The following is a 26,879-nucleotide window of genomic DNA, read 5'->3' on the forward strand; positions in this document are numbered from 1 at the left end:
GATGTAGCAGTGAGTTTGCGGAGTAAACTCGATGCATGCAGATTTCACGCTCGTTTATTTTTGCGGATTGTTCAGAAATCGCGGCTTACAAACTCGTCGGATCACCTTCATTTTTTTCCCTCTTTCGCGATTTCTACAGTCGGGAGCGCATTATCGCTATCGCGATACTTCATAAAGCTAATCGTCAGTGCATTCAGAGATATGTGGTCGGGAAATCTACATGTGTCAAAGCGACAGTACATGATATCCGTGTTATTCTTAATCGTTGACATTGCAATAAAAATAGTGAAAGCAAACATACATTATCAATTATCACGCGTACTCACATACATATATGTATATACAGTAACGTTTTATATAAAAATAATTTTATATATACTACAACAATATAGTAATATAGAAACAATATTACCTATAGTAAATACAATATATAAAATTATTCATTACATTTTTAATAACTTGTAAACATGATTAATATATTTCTTGCGAGCAAAATTTTGTCACGAAAACTCTCAGTCGCGCGTATCTTACAGTTTGTTAGCGCTAAAGCGCAAAATCACCCGTAAAAGAAAAGAAAAGAAAAGTATACGGAACTTTATCAGAGGTTGATCACGAGAGGAGAAACGTAAACGAGAACTAGAGAAGAATGGAGCCGCGCGGAGAACGTCCTATTTGGTGGGGAATTGTCGACGTCGACGTCGACGTCGTCGCCGTCGTCGTCGTTGCGTCCGAAGTTGAAGTGGTTCTAGTCCGGCCCGGCATTGCAACCGGGTCCATGCCGGTTAGTTCGCCAAGTTTTTCCTTTGAGGATGAAAGATATTAATTAAACTGTCACAGACACGGTAGCATGCGCGCGCGCGCGCGCACGCGAAACCCCCTGCCCAACTTTATTTCGCCACTTATAAGTTTACCACTTAGGCGCCAGCGTATGCGAGCGTGCGGGCGGACCGCTGCAAGTCGTCCTTTTACGAATCTAACGCGTGATATTTATGCGCACGATAGATGGAATAGACGGAATATCATGGCGAGGCACGCGAAAACGTGACGTATGCATGCAGAAGGATTGGCCAATTTATGCGTCAGCAAGCGTGCCTGAAAGATGCACGCCAGAAACAGACAGGTCGTTTATACATTCTCCTTTTCTACTTTTCTCTCTCTCTCCCTCTTTATCTTCTTTTTATTTATACTTTGTATATCTGTTCTCGACAAGCGCATTTCAATTACAACTATGTGCAATAGGATGATATGCAAATTTTCGAAATTGCAGAAAGTATAGTTTAAAATTAAGCTTTAGGGGAAATTGTTTCACTCTCCAATAAGAAATATCATTTAAATCGTTAAAGTTATAGATCATCGTATATTTTAGATTCTATAACTGTCATTTAAATTTTCTTATCTTTTTCATGTATTTTAGTTAGATATTTAAAAAGGAAACGTCTGCGTATAATAAATGACTCTTCTACCTATCTGCCGTTCTCTTTATTTAACTTCACCTACTTATTCAACACTTTCTGACAACTGACGGCGGTTCCGCTTAACATTTCGATAGCCGATAACTGATAGGTGAAACTAGAACACCGTGTAAAAAGATGAGAACAAAATGCGTACTAAAGCGAAATTTGCTAAGAGCAATCCTTTGTACCGATCCTGTTCAGAACAGGTGAAGTTTCATGCTTTCAAACAAAGGGAAAAATATCTGCAAGCGAGACTTGCCAATAACTGTGTCGCGTTAATAATTATACATGTAAATGTAGTGGATATTCATCTATCGTCAAAAATTAGTGCAATAATTGAACGTAAACTCGGAGCGAAATAAAGTATAGTCGAATACATTTACAATTAGAATTCGATCGCTATTAAATACTTGGTAAACAACTATAAAGAGAAAAAAATTGATCTTTACAAAAAGATCGACTTGTTTTTATATCTTTAATATATTCTTCTTTTATCCTAGTCTTAATACGTAGCGTAAAACCGTAGCGCTGATATGTTAAATAAATAATTAACATAAAAGATTATAAGAATTATTAAATTATTTAATTAAATATTTCTTGTAAGGCAAAAATTTTCCAAGCGTATTATTAAGTATTTCGTTTAAAATCACTTGAAATATTTCGTACATACCTTCCTTTCTATGTCAAATCGTACCTATGCCATATTAAAATGATAATATAATTTATTTTTAAAAGATAATTTCTTTAAAAAAAATCAATAATAAATCACTTTTCTTGATTAATTAAGCTCTCACGAAATTAACTAAAAGATTGCAAAAAAATAACTCAGAAAATATGCGATGTGACGCGTCATGATATGAAAGGATAGGAGCAGTCGATATATCGGATGTGTTGATTTCATTCGTGCAATGATTAAGAGATGATGTAATGCAAGTTGGCATAGCGCTGCTATCATTCGCTTCGGATAGTGTAATGATCTTATCTAACAAATGCCACGGTACGCGCGTGATGTCAGATCCTCGTGTGTAATATACTCGTACGTGTCTATCTCCGTAATACGTGACGTCGCAATACGTCTGCCTTATTCGCACTGTGATATCATTCCAGATAGTTCATAATACGGATACATTGCGGGCAAGTAGAAACAGAGCTTTGCTTCGGTTGCTTTAACCGAACCGGCACATAAATAAATACATTTTACGTAAAATCTTGAGATAGCGATAAATAGAAAGCCATATAGCTGTATGTCGCAGCTCGAGAAGAATATTTATGCAAATCTTCTTGCAAATCTGTAGCGAAAAGTTAAAATTTAAAGCTGTAAATGAGGTTACGAATGTGAAAGCAAATTAATCAATTAATTATTATTTGGACAAACCACTAATTATTCACAATACACGCTGGGATTATTATACGAACAAAATGACAATAGAATCTTCAAACAGTAATTCGTAAAATAGATATTTGTCAAATACGGTTGCAAACAACTCGGCGACCATGAATACGGATGTATAATTAATCGCGCTTTCAGCCAGAGATTGAAAATAATCCGTGATTACCTCCGGCGATTAAAATATTAAACGAAAACCGGCTTTACATTCAAAGTAAGCACGGTAAAATTCCAGAAATATTACTCTGATCGTCAGAAGGGCGATTAAGACGCGAGATTAAAGTTTCGCATTTAGCGTCACAGGTGCGACACAGGCACCATTCTCCGATAGTATTCCACGGGGATATACCTTTAGACGTCAGCGTATGCTATATAACGGTGTGTGTATATATACATATATATATATATATATATATATATATATATATATATATATGTACATATATATATTTATATGTCCATATATGTAAGTATGTATGTATGTAGGTAGGTATGTATGTATGTATGTACTCGTGTCCACGGTATAGCGGGCAAAACGTGTGTTTCGTTATCGTAGTTAACTGCGTTTACACAACACATTCTGTACGGCTTCGACCATCGTCTCGAGGCCACGCAGCCATTCGCATCTGAGCACTGCTGTTAACGCTGAGGAAGCTTCGACGTAACGTGTAACGTTAAGGACGTTGTACCATGTATAGAACCAATTACATTTGCGATTATATAGGTATACATCAGCGCGGGGACATATGCAATTGCGAATATACAGGCACTCGTATATCTTCCCTCGAGTATTCAATTGTCGTGAACAAATTCGAAATTGAGCGGACCGACAATTCGCCCCCTTAACAAAAGATCCCTTAAAAGATCTCTTCGCTTTATAGCCATTTAATTTTTAACATATCGCAATAACGAAGTACTAATTCTTTTTGAAATGCGCAACTTAATGGCAAAATTTCTTTTCGTCGCTGATTGAAAAATGCAGCGAAATAAGATTTAATAAGTGCGATTTAACGAAAGAAGTTTTTGTTTCAGTAGTCTGATTTATAAACGGAACTTTTCGCGGGGGTTTTATTTCACGCCGCTGCGGGGTATGTTTAGATGTAGCGCTAATTAGCGCGCTAATTAGAAAGCTGTTGCAGTGCAAAATATGCGAGTCCTTATCGTATCATTTATGATTAAAAAATAAACGCTTGAGATTTATGACGCCGACAGCGTCTGAAAAGGATTTAAATTACGCGGAAAAAAGCGAGATTTGTTATTTGCGCATCATCTGTGAACTTTGATTTTACGAAGAATCCTCGACCGTTAACGCCGGATAATCCGGAAATTATCGACAACACCGAAACAATCGCTCCTCGTAGTTGGTAGTAACTTCCGCAAGTCAGAGAAAGTGCGTAACTCCCGAGACACTATATCACACCCTATATCACACTACACGACCAGCGTCGCGCGCGTGTTTGCACGGAAGGTATGTGCTTAATATTAATATGTGCTATATGCCCTATACACCCATACGCCCGAATGAGAAATAGTTTCAAGTATAGTTTCTCGCTCGCGCTCACGTACGTAGTAATCTTCTTACACGTTAAGGACGCGCGCTCGGGGTGCGGGCATACTTACGTGAGCGAGCTGGTATTAAAGGAACGAAGGAGCGTGAGGTGAATCGCGAGTGCGTAATATACGCGTATACATGTTATTTGCGTGCACGCATACCAACGCGTATACGTTTGTGCTGCACGTGCACGTGCACACGCATGTGCATCCATTGTCCGAGACCGAAGTTACACATAAATACAATTTCGCGCACACTTCCTCGCGCTTATGGTCGGACGATAAAAAATGTTGGCAGTTGCGGTCACATTTTTACAGCTCTGTGCCTCCCGTGCGAAAATTCCCGCACGCACTTGGCCGGCGCGCCGGTGCACGGCTGTCTTCCCGCGCGCAAAAATATCGCTTCTATTAATGCTGAAATATTTAATTTCCCGCATGTGGACAGACAGATGGTAGCCGTGTTTATTGCAACAAGTAGAATCCTCTCGTAGGGAAGGGGAAGGGGGACCACTCCAAATTCGCATCCGTGCTCCGCGTAATAGATACTTTGTTAACGAAAACGCTGAAACGCTCTAATAATTTTTGTGCTCCACGCGAATGAAATGAAGCGGCTTACGCGAATTATGTTCTAACGATCCTGGCGCATAATGTGCAACGTCTGCGTATAACACAATACCGTCGTGCAGTTAATCTCAGGCAGTTTACAAACTAAACTCCTAAACTACTAATACTAGACATATAGCAAGCCCTTGATTTTCAGTTAATTTCAAGTAGAGAAGTGAAATTTACTTAAACAGAATTTTGCCCACCATTGGGTGGAATATTATTACATGTATTATATGGAGCGTAAAGAAATGATGTAAAAAACAACATCAACAGCTTCACGCTGCAGGCGCAGCGGAGAGAATTTATATTAATTTTCTTTGTCGAGCGCTTTTGCCTATCAGAATAATGGATTCGGTTACGTCACCTCGGCATCGCTCAATGTCGATCGCGTTTCCGCGCGAGAAACGAGAAAGAAAAGCCATCGAAACGGCCGTTCAAGGCGCTCGATCGAGCGCGTTGAACGCTTGTAAATTTCTCGTTGACTCCTGTAAACTTTTCACCGCCGCCGCCGTCTCAGGACGGTGCACATTTCCGCGGCGTATTAACCGATCGACCGAGCGAGGCAACGCGACGTGCATATTGTGTAACGCGATCGTGTGCACCGACTTGCATACGATCGTACCCGGGGTGTATCGGTATGCATGTAATGTTAAGGTACAGACGTATATACACATAGACATAGTGCTCTAACAGGCGGGAAACCTCCGTGTTCCGCATGTGTGATCTTACTAATTTCCGGGATCAAACCTTGTCCCCGAGAGGGATGGATTGAAGATGGGAATCGTGGCAAGCGAGAGACGCGCCAACAGGGAAAGAACGAGAGAGTGAGGCAAAGACAGAGAGAGAGAGAGAGAGAGAGAGAGAGGGGGGGGGAGATTCGGATAGGTGAGGCTGGCATGGACGTGAACTCGATTAATTAAACTTCGAATTCGCGCCGCTTCGCGGAAATGGAATTATCGCGGCGTAGTCGACGGCAGCGGCAGCGGCAAATGCATCGGTTTTGGGGACAGCGAGCCGCCGCGTCGACACCAGCATCACCACCACCAGAAGGGTGGTTACGTCTGAAACGGGGATCCAACGGCGGTAGGTATTTGGAGATCGAACGGAGTAACAGCTTGCGCCTGTGGAAAGAGCGCGGTGGGAAGGATGTGGAATGGCAAACTAACGCGAGCCGACGATATATATTTACGGCCCAAAGCGCGGCGCGGCGCGGTGCGATAGAGAAAAGTTTCGGCAGGGATTCGAGCCGTGAGAATTTAAAATCCCGCGAATCTGGCTAAGACCGACGGACTTTTCTCCTCCCTCGACTTCGAGTGGCGTTTCAATAATCCGCTTTGGTATCGCGCCGCTTAGCCTCCGCCGAAGCGAGGAAGAGCCGGGCAGGCGTTTATTAGGTTCTCAAGTCGAGTTCTCTTTGCCGTTGATCGATTGCCGACATCCGCCGTGAGTTGTGAGAAATACCGATTTCTCTCGCCCGTTACACGTGTATACCAAAATCACTTGGAAAATTGCCCACGTCACGTCTGCGATCGCTCGCGATTTTCTCTTCGGAAATAAGGGAGTTCTGGTTATAAATTTGAAATACATGAAACTTGAAATAAGGTACGGTCGAGGTATAAATATTCTCACTATGTTTCTTCGCTCAATATGCCAAAGGGCATATTGTTACTAAAATTTAATTTCATTCAATTTAAATACATCTATTATTATCACCGATTACGTATGCTTTTTATGCAATATATTTCATGTAATTTATTTTCTAGGTTCTAAAATTTCCACTTTTTGTGTTCAATATTCTGTAGATAATTTAAAAAATGCAATAAATTAAAATGCCTGAAAAATGTCTGTAAATAATTAATGGAAAAAGATCAGTATTTATCTATGTATAATATGTATATACGCATGTAATATATATAATTATGTAATATATAGATTATATAATTAACCCTATTCACTCCAACCGTTTTTTTCGCCCTTTTAATCCTCGCATCATAATTCACGAACGAATTGACGAAATCTAATGTTCCAAAGCGCAAATTAAAGCTACTACTTTTAGCTTTAATTTGCGCTTCAGAACATTAAATTTCGTCAATTCGTTCGTGAGTTATGATGCGAGGATTAGAAACTCGTGGGGACACGAAGGGCTGATTGGAGTGAATAGGGTTAATTATAATATCAATAATTAACCGTATTTTAAGCATATAAAAGTAAGCGGAGATTATGACTGACTAATAAAGTTGAAGAAACTTATAAAACCTCTCAACTTTCAGAGTGATGGTTCGATAATCCGCTTATGTCATCGCATTTTTTACAAAAAATCTATGAAAAGTCTACGTCTTTATTGGTATGCTAAAATGAAACTCAGTAAAGCTGAAGTAATACCTATGCCAAGAGGTATTTGTTATAAACATTAAACATTAAATCTCATCTCATGTCAATCTCGTTATAAAATATTTTCTTTGTTCAAGTAATCACTAAAATAGTTTAATCACAGGAAAATGTTGGAATATATCGAAAAAGCACAAGTTTATAAAAAGAACGAAAAACTAGGTAAAAAACAGCACAGAATTAAATATCATGGTAAAAAAGAGCAAACCTAAAGATAAATTACGATCAATTTGATTTCAAATAGAATTGGAACGTGCTTTATGTATAAAAAGAGATCGGACGATATAATAGAAATTTGGAAACAAATATTTTCCATTTATTTTTACAATAACATTCGTTAGAGGCGAAATGAAAAAACTTCCAAAGGAAAGTGCAGAAAGGTGAAAAATGAAGTTTGACAGATTTATATCATCTAATCCGTCGCGGGTACTGTGAACGCGATAAAAAAACGACATAGAAGAAAAGGAAGCGTATGTCACAGCTTGTATACCTCCTTTCCCCCTTCGTGGCGTAGACAGTGCTGATGATAAAAATCCTTTTGCAGCCGCATAATATCATAATAACTATGTAAATCAGGTCGTCGTAGCAACCCCGCAAACAGAGAATCGGATATTCGTATGCTAAGCCTCAACCCGTTCTACACATCGTAGCCGCCATTCCGCTTTGACATGCGCTATTCGCTGTTATATATCCATATATCTGCTGTTACCTCGACAACGAGCCGGGCTTTCGTAAAAAAGCATTATTTAACTATGTACTTTTTCAGTATTAACAGTTGCCGGCTATGGTGACATCAAACAAATCCTCTCTTGCAAAAACGCCGGAGCGTGCGAAAAGTGATGTGTGTGGAGGTAATACGCGTATTGTGTATCGAAAATCGCTTAACTTTGATAAAAAATCCAACTGTCAAACAAAATTGCAGTGTAATTCAAAAGATTTTATATTGTAACGGAAATGTATGCGTGTTCAACATTTGTCGATGTCTTTGTTAGTAAATGACTCTATCGAATTATAAAGAAGAGTTAAACATTTATCGAGCGAGTTCAAGAAAAGTTTTAAAAAGCGACTTTGCCAGGATCATATTTACATTGAGAGAAGTTCGAGATAAGTACAGAGGAAGAGCTCGCGCGAATAGAAATTTTAAGAAAACTTGAAACAAGACGTGCATAAAAGCTTTAAAAATATCTAGCATAATATTTACAGAAGGACCAAACATTTAGTACTGCATATATTCTATAAAAAAGCATAATGAAATATTGTACTACTCAAGAAGTTCATCCAAGAAAATATAGAAAATATGAAACATAATAAATCTTTTGAAAAATACCTATAACAATTTTTTTGTTTTTCACGTGTCATACTTTTACTTTCTAAAAATTATCCTATATATTATATTTATGTTTGAAACAATTTTTTTCAAAGTACGCAAGGTTTTGGAATTCTAATTCTATTTTTCTCAAAATTGCACAGTGTCTGACTGTTTTTATTCTTTTACTCCTTAATTATTCTTGTTCTTCATATAAACCTCGTTAATAATAAAACCGCGGAAATTCGATGCGCGTCGTACAGTATCAAAAAAAATTTTTACTTGCAATGAAGACTAGAGCTTTTACGGTCGTACACAATGAAAAATGTTTAAAGGCGATTACGTGTCTCTCCGAGTTGACCATAATCGTGCATAAACATAGCGCTTCGACAATGAACCGAGCGCCACAATGGATTTAATAAGCAGTTGTAAACGCGTTACAACCGGTCGACAACGCGGTTGAATGAGACTTTAAACGATGTGCATGCAGATGGTGCCCTCTTCTGCAAAGTCGATGCGCAGCATTTATTAATCGTAAGCTTTATGTAATTACCTTTTGTACGTCAATCATTGTGCATTGTATGTTGCATTATATTACGTTCCGTACCGAAACTTCGCGTTGTAATTAGTCGTTATGTCGATTATTACGTAACATGAACTCTCGCATTTCATTGACACAATAACATAACATAAAGCGATACAATATAACAGTTTTGATGTAATCGTTCGTAATATTATTTAAGAAATGGCGTAAAAGGATTGAAACAACCTTTTCAGTTACTCGTAAGAGGGAGGAGTCATATTCGCGGTATAATTACCATATGTAGCGCGGAAATCTTACATGAGGTACGCTAATTAATCTAATGCAGATACACGCACGAATATATTGCATCGCATTAGCCTCTTACGGAACTTCGTGCTTTAGTCTGACTGGAGAGTATTACGAGACACCTTCTTGTGCGAATGACATAAGATGTAGCGGAGACGTCGGCCATATAATTTGTCAGGACTTTAAAATATACACGTTCGTAAATATTTTGTCAAAAGCATAAGTTCATTATACATTTTAAGGTGGATATTTGAGAAGTATATTGCGTCGCTTAAAAATACATGTCACTTCTGACGAAGTTTCTTGTTTCGTCAAAGATCGAGGTCTCCACTGCATTTCTGTTAAACTTAACATTAATTACCGCGGAACTGCGGAGAATATTATTTTACTTTAGCAATCGTCAAATATCGCGTAATCACGCAAACATTAATAAGATCGTTCAGGCAAATTTATCGAGAAGATTGTTTATATTTTACCGCGGCGCGGCGGAACGATACGACATTGACATAGTGATACCGAGGAATATTCGCCAAATATGCTGGAGGGTTTAATAAATGCAAGATGATACCGAAGTTTCGCGATGAAAGTTAAGCGCTGTTCGCGAGAACGACGCGAGGGCAGCGGCGACGAATACGGAGGCGAAGAAGGCGAAGCCCGTCGTCTGCGAGTCGAGCGTGGCAGCCGAACTTCCGGTGTCGTCGTTTTTTTCGCAAATTAATGCTTTCGCTCGAGATAAAAATTTGCTGAGCCTCGCGCGCACCGAAAAAAGAAAAAGAGAAATATTTACCCTTCCGACGAGCGAGAAGTTGGCCGTGCCTCGCCCCTCCTATCCTCCTCCTTATCACGGAAGTTGGCTATTCTGTCGTAATAACCGGGAACTTTGTTAAACTCTCGTTTAAGGAAAATCTCACTTTCCCGGAGCTCTTCTCCGGGACATTAATGGCCCGATTCATCCCGCCTATCCGCGGCTGTCCTTATTAACTTGACCTAACGCAATACACGTCTCAGCGTGTCAGCAACAGTGTAAAACGAGTGTTTAGGGAGTCAAAGACGAATCGAGTAGTTAATGCCGGACCGGCGATCGCGGAACGATTTAAGCGAGCCGTTAGCATGCCAAGTACGATAAAATTTGCATAGAACGCGGAACAGACTCCGGTCGCTCGGTCTGTACTCGCGTTATATCGAGATAAAGATTCAAATTTCGCACACCCCGACTTTGCTCATCCCCGACACGCTGTCGTCGAATTGGTAACTCCCTCGCAACGAGGATTTGCGCCATGCTGTTGTCGTATTTGGAAACGCGGATATTCCAACGCGGATATCTCGTTAAGTAATTGACTCCACTGAATCCTCGCAAAACTTTTCTCTATAAAAATATCAATAACTAACATATAGATCATCCTTTTTTTTAAACAATATGACAAAGAAAATTTTTATCTCCGTGACTAACCTGCTTGTAAAAAATGACCTAAATTCATTATTATGCAATTAAAAGTTTAGTCAAGTTTTTAAAGAGATAGCAAATTTCTAAAAATTTTATATTTTTTAATATCTATTTTTCAAAAAGTTAAACCAATTTCACGGGGCATCGTGCGATCATTTTTACTCTGCTCCTATCAATAATCTTAGCGTGAATTTTCCGTTATAACGTAGGAAAACGGGTGAAATCAATTTTACACAGCATGCTCTCATCGTTATTATCGTGTTGTCAATTTCTCATTCTATCGCGACTACTAATAATATTTCTTATCGGCCTGTTGACGTGTTAGAAAGGTGTCAAGAAGGTGTGAAGAGGATTTAAGTTTCTAGTAAGTTCTTGCGGACGTGCGATCACTTAAATCTAAATCTTCTTAACTCCTTAACATTAACACGTCAACAGTACGTGATACAGATGCATCGTGATAGACATATACATACAAATAAAATATCCAAAATGTTTGCGTATGTATTAATTTGATTGAAATATTTCGCAGTAAAATCTTATTCTTTTATATGTATATTTTCACAAGGATTAAAGGGCGGCAATCGCTTTTTACAAACTAAGTCTATCCCGCACGACCCGATAGCGATTGATTTAGGCGCATTGCGATGCATTTTGCGTATCGACGAGACACGCGCTCGAAATAAGAGGATCATTTGTCGAATGCGCGATCTGCAGCGCGCACTGTAGCTGGAGTACTTTGGTTTCTCTCGTGCGTGACGGCCCCATCTCTATACAGCCCCGTGATTCCCCATTCACGATAACCCACTCGCGCGGCGCGGGAACATCGTGTGTAACTGCATCGACACGTAGAAACATTCCTCCCTCTTTCAACCTGCGATCTCCCGGGGTGGATCACCGGTATCGGCTCTACGTGTCGGTACGTACCTTCAGCGGATAGTGTCTGTAAGATCTCTAAAATACGTCGAACGATATTTCGTACTGTCAGACGTCGCGGCTCCTCCTCCTCGTCGTCGTCGTCGTCGTTTCTGGCAGCCGCACGCCGATTTCGATCTTGGGAGGTCCCCATTTCCCTTCGCGCGCGCGTTCGTTTTCCGACGTTTTGCTCGAACTCAAAAATTCCGTGCAAGGCGTCCGAGATTTATGTTTCAGCGCGCGAAAAACTCGAGTTAGATCGCGGCGCTATTGTTGATCGTTGGAAATCGGACATTGCACGCCAACGAATCGGTCCCCTTTATTTGTGAATATTGCCAATCGTCCTGGATCGCCAATCTCGTTCGGTCCCTCTACATTTTATTTCGATTCGAAAATTTCATTCGTATAGCACGGTGCCTCGGTATTTACGGTCGATGTGAAAACTGCGATAACTCGGCAAAGTTATTACTCACACGCGGTACGCGGTATAGATATTGTCTTTCTTTAGTTGTTTTTAACTATCGGCCAGTCGAGTCGTTCGCCTAACGAGAGTTCGGTACCGTACGTGTAATTCATCATGCAATTCACGAGTAACGAGACAATTGACCCTCAATACATTCGTGACATGATGTTCTTCATTTATTAGATCGGTAAATTCATTCGTCAAGATCAATGAATAACGAAGGAAGAACATTTGTTGAATGAAATCGTATAATTATGCAGAATGGAAAGGTACAATTATCGTTTGTGGTAACTTCTTTCATTTCTGTAACGCTTAAAATCGTATTCATGAAGTTTCATGAATTGCATTGACCTCTTCCTCTCCACTTTTAAATTGTGTTCCGCACCTTCCTCACTTTTCCACCCAACTCCGTTTCTATTATTCTGAAAACGTCGATCTTATCGAAACCGAGTAATTTCGCAGAAATTTTATATAACAATCCTAGAGATTTATTACATAACTTTCGCAGTTATTTATGTATCATGAGCTTTTTGAAAAAAAAAAAAAAAAAATGCTCCGATTTGACGGATTTATCGCTCGATTGGGATACGTAATGTTCACATGTATCACGAGTACAATATTGTTTGGTTTAACATCGTCGTATACGCCCGAATTCTCTCAAATTCTTTACAACGTCACGGTATGGTACAGCCATTTATTTTGATATCAAGTTTCTCGCCCTGGAGGCTTCCCGCAGAGAAACTGCTACAGAAACGCGGTGCAGCCGTTCTATCGCGTTCGAATCTCGATTGCTTAAAGTCGCTAACGTAGTTACGTATTTTACGACGCGGAAGGAAATAACAACCCCCTCGTTGGTCTCATGCCTTACCTTTACTACTGACCGCCGCAACTTGTATTCGCTGCCGTACGCGCGACACCTTACAAACAATCGTGATCGCAAAAAGCAAAATGTAAAATTATAAATACGTTTTAAATACTGCCGCCGTGTAAAATTGATGCACTAACAATTATAAAATAAGCATGAAAACCGACAGTGTGGAAATAAAACAGTGGGTATTAAAAATTGAATTAAAATTGCATTGTAATTTACAAACCGGAAATAATTTTCATTAAACAATTTAATACCTACACACTTGTATTTCTCAAGAATTTACATTCGGAATGTCATGCACCAAAAACTGTAAATTATAAGAGAAATAGAATATATAAGAAATTAAAAAATGTTTTAAGAGACTTTTCTATATTCAAATATATATGTATGTATATAATTATTTTATTTTGAATATTTTTGTAAAATTTTGTCAAGTTAATGCTTTAGATTTTACGAATTTTTAAGTTTTTTTAACGAACTAGTTTTAAATGGAAACGGTAACAAGTTGTTCGAGTGTAACTACGAAATCTGACACCTGATTTTTGACGTTTAGTTATTCGATTATATATAGGATTTCCATGTTTCCATCGCATACGCGCGCATACGTTCCATCAAACTTTTGCTTGAAAATTCGAAACGATTTTTTGATATTTCAAATAGTTTCGGGGATATTCGCCCATTACAGTTATTCCCTTCGCTCACATCTGAACAAACTGTATCTTGAATTGCACATGCCGAACGTAAACATTTTCCTACAAAATGTAATACACCGATAGGTTAATATATTCTTACAATAACCATCTTTTACGTAAAATCGAATATTTGAAGGAGTTTCTTCCCTCGAGCTAAAAATTCGATAGCCTCGTCCCAAGCAATCTTTTAAATTTCGCTTTAAAATTGCATAAATCACACTTCTCTCGTAAAGAAATCTGTAAAGGCGACCACGTAAATAATTTGTAGCGTGCTCGTCTCGTAAACTAAGACGCGACAAAACAACGACGGAGAGATCAATTTTCCCGACAAAGCGCGCCTTTTATTTTTCACGTGATTATCGGTGAGAGAGCCGATGTCGAGAGGCAAAAGTGAAAGCCGATCCCCGCTCTTCGATCGGCATTCCGGAGTCTACAGAAACGAGCGGCACTCGAGTACGGGAGCGCGGATGCCAAGTACCGTAACTTGTACCGCGAAGAGATTGAATTATTTTTCTCCTGGAATAATTTCGCCATAAAATAAGACCGGTACGAGTGTGCGTGCGCGCGCCCACACGTACATCCATACCCTACACGCCTACTGCTCGCGGCATCATCCCTCTCGAGAGAAGCAAAATCTCTCTAGTTCCTCTCCCTCTTTCTCTCTTTCTCCCTATCTCTCCCCGATCTTCCCATCTCATCTCTTCCCCGTAGACGGGGCCACTCGAAGCGAGTAACGTCGCTATCTTCCCCCACGTCTCCTTATATTACATTCTGGATACGGCCGCGGGGACGTCGGCGGTGGAAGCTGAAAATACCTTTCCTCTCCTGTTTCTGTCAGTGAATATCTTATCATAATACCATCGGCGCTCCGTTTCTCCGAGACGGACCTCACAAACCAACGCTAACACTTTCGACACGTCTAACTCATAGTCTTTCGTCCGTCGGCGTTCTCGTCCAGCCTCGTCACACAGGAAACGGTCAGAAAGGTCCGAGTAGAGTTTCTACATATCTCAGAATATCACACGTTTTCGGATTGGCTGGACACAGTTTGCTGTCGCGGCTTCTTCCGTTCGATGCAAACCGCGATGGAAGGCCGGCGCGGCGGATGTTGCCGCGCCCGATGCACCACCCAGAAGCATGACCCGGCGATGAGATGGTATTTGCAAACTTTGACTTCGCGCATGTTTCAATATTGCGCCACGTGCCGTGCCTGCGATACAGCTGAATGTTGTTCGCTTAAACTTCTCGCTTCTTTCGTCCCCGCGCCTCCATCGCAACCCGCGCGGCAAGAGAGACGGTTTCTTGCTTATAAAAGTGTGTAGCGCCTCGTAATACTTTCCGCTTCGATCTGCGCGTTAGGTTATTTTCTTTTTCTCAGGCGCCCCCGTGTTCGCCGGCTCGATTTTACGGTCCCGGCCCGGTAGGAAGAATCGCCCGGTACTTTCGTAAAATAAAGCCGGTGCACATTGTTCTCGGGAGCGAGCAGAATGAATCAAGAAGAATGAATCTAGACTCTTTTATTGTAGGAAAATTGGACAACTCGGGAGATCAATTACGTAATTTTCCTCTAGAAGTAGAAGGATGATAAGCGAAAATCTCCACGTAAATTTGCTAAGATCGCGTAAGTTCTTTCAACGTTAAATAATGAGATCCCGTGAGATGGCGTGAGATTTCAAGCAGCCAAAAGGGAAAAGGGGACAAGTTCACTAACAATTATATAATTACCTACCAGATGTGACAGTTGAAGTTCTCTCAGATCTTAATGACATAATCGGAAATTAAGGAACGCTTTTATAACACGTAATATGTACAAACTTCCCGTATAGTAGCTCCAATGCAGTTGATAAATGTGTAATTTCCCCCGTTAATTATCTTAATTCAGATTTCAGTACAATATGCGTTATAAGCTACAGCAATGTTCAAATCACTTTGTACGAGGAATTTGCGTTAAATACACACACGCGTTGCACACGTGAGTGCGTATTTGAGCTTATTGTAAGCTGTGGTTATGGTGTATTCGCGAAAAGCCAGGAAGGTATTCACAATATATTTTAGATTAACGCTATTGTGATGAAGAATTCATCAACGCCTCTCCATAGATGGCGTTTTGATGAATATTCATTATTATATTCCTCATTTATATCAGTCTTGTAACGCGTCCCGCGATTCTTATGCATAGGAACAACTCGGTGCATCACCATCCACGTCAACGCGAGCTGCAATTTGGGGCTTGACAGGAAATTAAAACTATACTTCACCGTTCGAGATACGGTATTATATGCGTCAACAAGCCGTTAATCGCTGCTATTGCGTTGTCACGTGCGTTTTAACGAGAGTCAACGAATCATGAACATCGAAGCACTGTGCGTCTGCCTCGAGTGGCATAAAATATTTGTCAAAGCGACAACGCGCGCTAAGCCTCGTATAAAATAACGATTTATCGGCGGGGCCGAATATTTATACCATTATTTTACGTATATGAAAATGGAAAGTTGAATGAACGATATTAGTTTCATATAATCTCGCTGCGACGACGCGATGTATCGTTTGCACACGACGTATCACTGAAGCGTCAATAACGCACTGCGAAATATTTATTTTAATCATCGCGCATATATAGGGATGTACGGATGTAATTGCGAAACACGTTCAAATTTCGCGTGTACAGTAAGCACGATAATTGCAATTTTCGATATTCGTAACGCGAAACCCTCGAATAACCCGGATATTTCGTGCGAGATATTTTATTTTTTTCAAAAATTGCAACAATTCGCAATATTTTTTAGAGTTATCTCGACGTTTCGGGGATAACTCGTCCAATGTTACAGTTGATACACGCTATATAGATGACATTAGATGCTTTATGTGTTTTTAATTACCCCACTTAAGGGAGTTCTCTCGTCCCCAGTCGTTATTTTAAGTCTTCCATTGTTCCACGGTTATAAATTATTTAAGTTCACGCGCAGCCTAGCCACCTAAATTATAATTGTACCCGGGAGGGAACTGTTCTCCAGGGAACATTTGATTGATCAATAAAGGCAATTGATCTATTGTGGTTAAGCCATTACTATGTGTTGCCTACTCTACGACCAATTCAATTCAACATTCAGTGATGAACAACATCATAACTCGACATGATACCTTGCAGTATAACTTTCAATGCTTATTATATATGTATAATTCGATTCCGCAGTTTAATCGGTTCATAATTTTTAATATTCGACATTTTATTACCAAGATATATAAATATTAAAAAGTTGACAAACGTGATGTCTTCTCTCAAACATTTTGTTGGAAAATTGCTCTGTATCTGTTAAAAAATGTCATTAAAACTATACAATCACGTTTCAGAAAGCTTCATGCAATTTAACTTTTATCCAGGCAACTTGTTTCTAAATGTAAATGATAACGAAAGTAAAACATTTACTCCTCTCTTTTAGAATTTTCCTTAAAAGGACTATCAGTTAAAATTTTATAAGGTATCGGCGTTGCTTGTGTAAGGCTCTCAGAATGCTTGAACTTAATTAGGAGCATAACGCGAAGCTTCTTTTGGTTCGCAGATGTGCCGAGCTTCTCCGAGCCGATCGGCAACGTGACCGCCGCTATTGGCAAAGAGGTCGCCCTCTCCTGTACCATCAGGAAAGTGGGAAATTACAAGGTAAGCAGCCGGTGAATTTTCGCAAGAAACGTGGCTCGGTTCGGCTCGGCGCGGCGCGGCGCGGCGCAACGCGTTGACGCTCGCGGCGGAGCAAGCACCGGGCGCTAATTAGCCGACTTGGAAACGCATAAGCGCACGTTGCTAGAGCGATAAGAGAATCTGAAATTCGGGTAATCCCGCGGAAATAAATGGGTCGCCCCGGGCTGGTTCTGGCAGATGTCAGCGTGCCAGCGTCTTTTTGCGCGCTCCGCCCGCAGTTTCTTGTATTTTTCCGCGAGCGCGAGTTTTCCGCTCGAAATAAGCAAATAACACGACGATATAAATGACGAGAAAATGCTATACATGCCGATTCTTATTATTATTATTATTATTAGAATAACTGCGCCAGCGGATTAAGAGAGCCTTTCTTGGCTACGTTGCATCAAAACGTTCATGTTCATTCATTTCGTATGTATGCGCAAAAATATATAAAAAAATAAGAATTTCTTTACCTCATTTAAACATGCAAGAAATTCAGTAATGCCCGAATTAACCGGGAGAATTTTCTCTTGCGCGAATTCGCACATGTTGCCTCGGGTTAACACATGGCAAACTACTAATATGAAACATCGAGATAATCTTTTGTATTTCACGTTGAATCTTCTCGGGAATAGTCGAGAAATAAAGAGAGTGAACACAGCAACAATGTAATCGTACAAATGTAATCGTAATACGGCACGAATTTGCAACTCAAATGTGCCAGGTATATTCAATAAACCATGCATAAACGCCTGTGGCACAAATGTTTATTTTTAGGTCAAAGTTGCTATTTTGTCGCCGAGAGCTTTTCGCCATCGGCTTATAATGTGTGTCGAGTTGATTAATTAGAATTTGAAGTCAAGCCATCACGAGCATGCAAACGAATGCGATGTATGATTCGTTGTGAAACTCGCTTTGGGCATCGCGCCGATGATTTTTTTTCTCCCCAGCATAAAGCTTTCACGTGTGATTAAATACGTTAAAACTCGCGCATCGGCATTATTTTGTGTTATTTTAGCTACGGCGCTTTTAACGCGTGCCGACCCATACTCGCGCGACCGTCTGTAAAACAAAATTCGATAACCGCAAATTTGTATGCGGATAGACCTTGCCAGCCTGTAATTCCGACGAATGCATCTTTATCAATTAATCGCTAATTATAGTTGCGCCGCGCGATATGTGAGATTGGGCGAATTTCGCAAAAAGCGTTATATTATCAGACGACCTAAAATTAATTACGCGATAAAATAGGAAAATACCGCTAATTTTTTCAAATTATAAAAAGATAAGAGACTACAAAGTATACAGAGACGTAAAACAATATATGACAGTTAAAAACAATTTAAATAAATTACTTAGTAGTTCCACAATGAAATAATACGTTTCAAAACAATTAATATGTATCCAAAAACAAATAGCGTGATCATAAAGCGATACAGCAGATATAACGTATTTTGAAACGTAACTGATGAAATGAATACAGAGCCCGTTGTTACAATATCGTGCACAAATATAGAAAAAGTTAAATAAAGCGAGAAAGAGGTTAACGGACATAGTTACGAAAATTAAAAATTTTCCACAAAAAAAAAGCTACGTCGATGCTATTATATTTCGCAATTAACGAGAAAAGTTAATAAGTTAGTCTCGCTTTCCCGTACGTTTTAAGGACTTTCACGTTAAATAACATTTTGTATTTCCAGAATGCTGAGTAACGCCTAAGCAGCTTAATTAAACGTTTGGATGATATAATACCCCCCGATATTCGCAATACTGCCGCGGTGTTAATGTTCAGCCAGCGTAATTATCCTGTTTAATTTATTCTACAGCGTCTTGTAGTTTACGATTCAGTAATTCATTCAAAGTACGAGATATGCGCGCGGATAACAACAATGCGCCTTCAACAATGCGAATCGCAAAGCTTTCACGCGTGGATTATATGCGCTGTACTACTATTTCTCCCTTTTTTTACCGTGTTCCACGTAGTTTTACACCAGGCACAACAAAATCGAATACACTTCGCGGTTGGCCCGAAAACACTCTAGGCCATAGTTGTTTGCCATTCGGCGTACGCACACATTTAATAATTTTTTTTATATACCTATATATTCGCGTGCATGTACTATTTTTATGCAGTACACCATATCCCAGCACTATGTCCGACAAACAGACTCGCATATTTGTGCCACGGATAGATAGTAATAAGAGCGCTTTATGCGCACATACTGCAAAGAAGTGTTGTAATAATAGCGTGCCTTTCAACAAACAAACTATGCGAGTCGCATAGTTCAATGATGCCCAGTCATTGAATTAAAACTTTTCGTTTATTTTGATGCACACTCTTCTAATACTTTTAACAGATGAATTTTAAGTGGTGCAAAATTATAAAAAGACTCGAATTATGGTCTTGCAATGTTTTGCATATAGGAAACACGAAGCGTATAGAAATTTTACCTTCAATGACTATTGACTTATGCATAAATTGCAAGCAGGTTTTTCAGGAACACAATTAAAAATACCATAAAGTTTATAATTATATAAAATTTGACGAATACTTTGTAATCATTAAACTTTATGTCAAATACATTATAGCTGATTTATTTATTTAATTCAATTGATTTATTAGTGAAAAATAAAAAAGAGAAAAAATAAAATAAAATAATAAATAAAACACTGAAATTTTTGGAATATAAGTGTTTAGCTGATACTAAAATTCTCTTATGGTATTTATTTCTCGTTAACAAAAATAAGAAAAAGATATTTACGATTTATGCATTTCCCTATATATTTACGTAATTAAAAATAAATTATTTATTGAATGTAACAAGGGGGAAAAATGTTAATGTAATTGCATAATTCTTTTCTCTTCTTTTTCTATTATTTTTTTAAAGAAACTTATGATTAGTCTTTTTATTTTTCCAAGGTTAAATATAATGTGAATTAGTGCAAAAGAAAGATACATTTAAATATTTTTATGTGGATATGTTATAAGCGTAAAATAACAGGATATATTTCATATATTTTATTTTATTTATTTCAAAATTGCTTAATGATTATTATTCAGATTTTTATAAGATGTCTCAATTTTGCTTTAATCTTTTATATTTTTCCTAATCTTTCTTATTTATTCATTAATTATTGCCTTGATTTTTAACGTAATTGCAAATATATGCCAAGAAAATTTTACTAATACATAATTACATAAGTTCAATATTTGAAACCGCGATGTATCGTGATTTATTTTTTTACTTTTCGAGTGATAACGCAACTATAAAATAATTAATCTAATAGATTTAATACGTGATTAATTGTTCATTATTTATCTCCATCATAATCCAATTGATACATTTAATTGCGTATTTTGGTGATTAATTAAAGATCCTAACGTTACAATAGTTTCTGAATAATTGACTAATTAGTACTTTATTTAGAGAAATTATTAATACAGATCTTAGAATGCGCTATTAAAACATTAAATTATAATTCAGTATAATGAAATAAATCTGGAGAAATTTGATATCTGCCATGCAATTGAAACTTTAACTCAAGGGAAATAGCCGAAATAGGGAATGTACGAAGTCGAAAATTGCGTATTCCGTCTGATCATTTTCAGTCTTAACTACTGCACTTTGCCAGTTCAAGCTGAATGTGTATTTACCTTAGTGAACTAATGCAAATACTAACAAATCTTGACTAAATTTTTTTTTAACAACATACTTAAGCAGACATATTAAATGAGATATCTATATATAGTCACGTATATATATCATGTATAAGGATATAAATAATTTCGAGAGAACTATAACAGCTATGTTTGGATCGTATCAATTTTCGATGAAGATGTGGACGAACTTATTGTTAATTTAATATCGTAGTTTTTAACTTCTAAATATACGCGTTATTTTTAGTAACGTATAGTCACAGGTGGGATCTGCAGGGATCCCCACAAGTTTTTTTTGTTTTCTCTAAAAGTAATGTAAGATATGTAAGTTTTAGAGTACATAAAAAATAAAACACATAACTGATATTTCGCGTAACTAAGAAAATACGTAACAAAAATAGCGCTTGGGGTCCGGCCAGACCCCGCTCGTGCAGTTAAAGGTTAATAAAATAAATAAACGTACGATAGCATCAAAATTAGGATTTTTACTAAGCTCTACTAATTTTTATCTCGAATAATAACGCGATGGCGAAAAGTATATACATTTTTTAAAGAGGATTCAAAGTTTTCATGTTGAAATATATTTGAAATAAAGTTTGACAGTTTTACATTCAAGAGAGCTGTTATACCTATGCATATATGCGTTTCGAGCCACGACGGTGAATCGTTAAACGCGTAAGTAAAGTATCGCGAAGTTTTAACTAGTGATGCATTGACGAAGTCGGGTACGCCGCGCCGGTATGAATTATATACCTACAACTTCGTTTTACAACAAAGACTAAATCATCAGTGTGCATGTGTTCCATTAATGTTTTACGTACAAACACGTACGCGATGAGTAACCATTTGCTCGTCCACTTTTCGCACCGTTTTCGGAGAGAGAGCAACATTTCACCGCGATTTATATTTAGGCAAAAGTGCACAATAGTGTAAGTTATTAAGCAAAATTAAGTAAATTTGAAGAGCTTCGTACTCTTTCTATCGCATTTTTGCACAACTATTTTTAACAATTTTTCTTTTAAGACATAATTTATATAAAAAAATATAGATATGTCTGCCTATACATATATATCGATGTTTCTTATTTTTATAGATAAACTTTTCGTTTATTTTGATGCACACTCTTCTAATACTTTTAACAGATGAATTTTAAGTGGTGCAAAATTATAAAAAGACTCGAATTATGTCTTGCAATGTTTTGCATATAGGAAACACGGAGCGTATAGAAATTTTACCTTCAATGACTATTGACTTATGCATAAATTGCAAGCAGGTTTTTCAGGAACACAATTAAAAATACCATAAAGTTTATAATTATATAAAATTTTTCGTTTATAGAATACATCAATAGTCAAGAAAATTCCAAGGTTAAACATTTTGAACTAATCCTAATCCATCTTATTCGAGTGAAATGTAATACGTACCTTTTTACATTTCACTTAATACATGCATCCATATACAATTATATCTGATATAATTATTGCACAATAGACACAGATCTGTTACCTCAAAGTAAAATAAAAAGTACTTCGACACTCACCGATTCGATGCGCAGCAGCGGAGTTGTAACACCGACTACGACGATCTGTAAAGCAAACATATTTCAATTAGAAAAATGCCTAAAATAATTAATATTTCGAAAAGTGATTATCGTAAAATAAATAATCGACTCACCCTGTGGATGCTCCGCTGGCACCCGATGCCTTCCCTAGGCCTGCTCCTCCTCTCAGTCTCAGGAATCTCAGGATGTCATGGTTAGGTTAGGTCGTCAGGTTCGTCGCACTCGCACAACACTGGCGAAAATAATTGTGGTTAATTATGATCGTACTGTTCGGCCGTTACTAATTTTCAGAATACGATATCGTCCGGCATACTTTGTATACTCCCGATTTTATTACATTATGAAAAATAACGATCGAGAAGAAAACATGAGCGGCTAAATTACGATTCACTGAAATACATGCTTCGCGATATGAATGTTGGACGACGCGACGAAGGGCTTTTTAATAAATCACCGATATACACATATGCCGCATTTATACGATCGAGTTGAAAACATAATTAAGACGTGATATAAACCGTTCGAAAATATATGATCGAAATTCGGATATACGTGCGATACCTACCTACATTAAATTCTCGTGAAACGCATATGTTAACGTTTTACGTTATTAAATATTATGATACGGAGCTAACTCTGCTAACTGCAATCGCACTTATTAAATGAACGCGTCGCGAGTGGTCGCGAGTGTCGCGACGCTGCTAGATTCGGAATTAATTCGTTCCATCCCCGCTATCGACGACCGCGAAATTTAAAAGATAATGCGAAGACGGAGCACGGAGCACGGAGCTCCGCTGCCTACCTGCCCGAGGTTCGCCGCGCGAATGATAAACAAAACGACCTTGTCTTGTATAAACACGCGGCGCGCTATATACTGTCGCGCAAAAACACCGAGTCGCTGTGTGTGCCAGTTTAACGCTATGGCGGAAATATTTTACATGTTATAATATAAATACACGCGAAATATTTAGTTCCTCTCTCTCTTGCATTTCAAACAAATTATTAATAGACCATCGTTGTTAAATCACTATTACGTTGGTTTTTCATTACTTGAGTCCGACGTCTCGGAAATTAACGCAATGAATGAACTGCGAATGACAAAGAATTTTACCGTCGATGTGCGAACGCAAAATTCGTATCACGTGGCTGATATAATTAACGCGGAATTAATTACAATTGTACTTACTAATTAAAAACGCGGCGCTCCGAATCGATCCGTCCCACGATCCGTCCCACATTCGCGAATTATACGTTAATGACCGAAAAATTCGTGCACGACGTCGGCAATTTTATCCCGATATCGTACGATACGACGTGATTAATGAAATCGAGTTGAAGACTAATTAAGACGTGATAAACTGTTCGAAAATATACGATCAAAATTTGGATTATACGCGCAATACATTAAATCCCATGAAACGCATATGTTAATAATAAAATCGATATCGCGATATCGTGACTTTCGGCTTAATCATTTGATCTAATGACATTACACTGTGCTTTTAATCCAAAAATAGTACAGAATTATATTTAAATAAAAAAAAATGTATGTTCAAATCGTTAAATAAATAATCGCACTAAATTTCGTAATGGAATAATACTTTGTCATTCTCATTTGATCTCTATTTCAATCAATGAAATCGCACGAATATATCTACTTCGGTAAATAGCTATCGCATCGATATAAGCTCATGAATTGTCGATCGCGGAATTGATTAATTACGCGAGTTGATTATAGTTAATCTCTTAAAGAGAATAATCGCGTTTTCTTCTTCCTGTCGTGAACGTGTTTCGTAAAGTAGGTAATAATGCACCGACATGCGGAACTGCTCGTGCCGCTAATTTGTATCTCAAGTCGAATCTCATCACGCAAATGACAAGATGAAGTGCGCAAACACTGCGTATACGGCGCGTATGCCGCCGAAATAATCAACCGCCAAAGATATCATCACCGGCTAATTTGTCACTACTACGAAATATATAACGTATAAAACTCATTTTAAACGATTTATAATTTATGATAGAATAAAGGTTAAAATTCGTTTTATACAATATTACATGCCGATAGAATGGAAAATCAGAGGCTACAAGTGTGTATAAAACTGTTAAAGTACCTACATATATATAATATCTAAATACACGGCATAAAATTACACAATAATTGTATTAATGAATTCAAATATAATAGAATTCTATTTTATAAAATTTGGCATAAATTTTAAAGTGCTTTATAAAATAAATATATGTAGAATGTTTTATTTTTCATGTTCAAAAATTATTTCAATAAGTCCCATTATCATACATTAACTCTAAATTAAAGGATAAAATGTATCTTCATTTTAATTGGGAAAGTATTTATGTAAATTAATTTATTTTATTATTATTATTTACCTAAATTTTTACATTTCGGAAAAAATAAAATTTTATTTACATAATTTTAATAAAACAAAGATTGTGCTTTTAGGAAAATAATTTTAAACTGCTGCAAAAAATATTATTTAAGTTTTATTGTACTAAACTCATGCAATTTTACTTTTTTCGAAACGTAAAAATGGAAAAATTCCATTAGTCAATTCTTATATTTTCTGCAATCAAAAGCAAGATAAATCTTATTCTACAAATAGACATTAGATTTAATAATACTTTCTATAAAAAGAAATTAAAGCATTCACTTTTAAATTTGCATCAAAGAAAAGAATTGAGTAATTCATATGCAACAATTAAATATAATTATATAGAAACAAGAAATCATATAAATCTTTTCTCGTAATATATATCGAATTAAACGAGCTTATCACACGCCATCGCGCGATTGATAACATCATTACGTTTGGCAATATAGGTATGTAAAATAGATCAAAGACTTATTTGTCTCCGATTCATAAATTAATAAATAACTACAACTCTTGAACAACCATCAAAATCCATTTTCATTTGGAATGTAAAACATATACAGATGGAATTACATGTGCATTTACTAATGCAAAAGATAATCTGTACGATAGTTGCGGAACAATCTGTATAACCGAAACCATTTATGCGTTCAACATTTTGAGTTAATCGGATATCTTTCCATAAAAGTTTTATTCGTCGAATATCGCCAATTAACAAGAAAGCTGACGCTAAAAAACAATCATAATGGATGAAAGGAAATGGAGGCAGCTACCGACACAAAAGTAGGATCCTAAAAGCGTGCAATTTTCAGGAGATTATAAAACGCCTTTCGCGACAAGTAGATAAAAATTCGCACGCGCACACACAGTCGCACACGCACACAACACTCTGTGATCCACACTTTAACAGCGGCTCTTTCTCTTAGCGCTTTATCTTCGCGGAGTTCCTCAGTGTTTTCTTACTATTCTTGTGCTCGTCTCGACCGATCTTTCTAAAGCCTTCCAACTAAACGAAAAAAAGGCACCGACAAGCTTGAAGCTTTTAGTATCCGCGGCACCTTTTCAAGGAAGTAAAACGAGGCAAATCGCCGAGATGCACAAGGCGGGCAGACTTGTGTCTACCTCTTTTTCCTTCTCCCGTCGACGCGAAAGACGGATCAAGAAAAAAATGAACGGTGATATCTTCTGTGAGGTGTAGGTACGTGACGGCTCTGATCCCTTAAATGTTCTCATTTGCGCCATTGCGAAAGTCGAAACGCGCGCTCGAAAGAAATCAAAGCGATTCTACCTTCAGTGCGAGGGGAGACTAAGGGTGAAGCATTGCAGAATATTCGCACCATTTTCTCTGAACTTCTCGCTACGATCTCGCATCTAAGATGCAACCAGATTACTATTAATTTTTCTATTTCTAAGTATGTCAAATATTAAAAGGCACTTCTATAATTATAGCAATAAACTTTAATTCGTTACTCGATTTTATTGTTTATTCATAATTAGAGATATTGGTTGGCTCAAAGCGGATCAAATCGATTCACATATGTAAGATCATCTATTATCGACGGGACTAATAGTGAAATAGGATAGTGAGAGATAGGCCACGTGTACACTTGGACCGGCGAAACACAATAGCACATATCCGATAAACATAAATCCACGAAAGCTTCCCGGTATCCGTACGTAATCCAATT

The 26,879-nt window shown here is 37.8% G+C and overlaps 2 protein-coding genes across 2 annotated transcripts in view; one reads left to right on the top strand and one right to left on the bottom strand.

The window, feature by feature from the left end:
- Nucleotides 1-23,037, bottom strand: part of Pygo (pygopus family PHD finger) — an 86,904-nt gene extending 63,867 nt beyond the window's left edge. The window contains exons 1-2 of the mRNA XM_071787073.1: nucleotides 22,912-23,037; nucleotides 22,778-22,822 (exon numbers count right to left, since the gene is read on the bottom strand). The gene's annotated coding sequence lies outside the window, so the exon portion shown is untranslated. The remainder of the gene's footprint in view (nucleotides 1-22,777; nucleotides 22,823-22,911) is intronic.
- LOC139818401 (lachesin) overlaps nucleotides 1-26,879 on the top strand; it is a 51,249-nt gene that overhangs the window by 8,642 nt on the left and 15,728 nt on the right. The window contains exon 3 of the mRNA XM_071787075.1: nucleotides 17,464-17,561. Coding sequence (XP_071643176.1) covers nucleotides 17,464-17,561 — 98 coding nt within the window. The remainder of the gene's footprint in view (nucleotides 1-17,463; nucleotides 17,562-26,879) is intronic.

This window comes from Temnothorax longispinosus, chromosome 8 (assembly GCF_030848805.1).
Source record: "Temnothorax longispinosus isolate EJ_2023e chromosome 8, Tlon_JGU_v1, whole genome shotgun sequence".
Classification (NCBI taxonomy): Eukaryota; Metazoa; Arthropoda; class Insecta; order Hymenoptera; family Formicidae; genus Temnothorax; species Temnothorax longispinosus.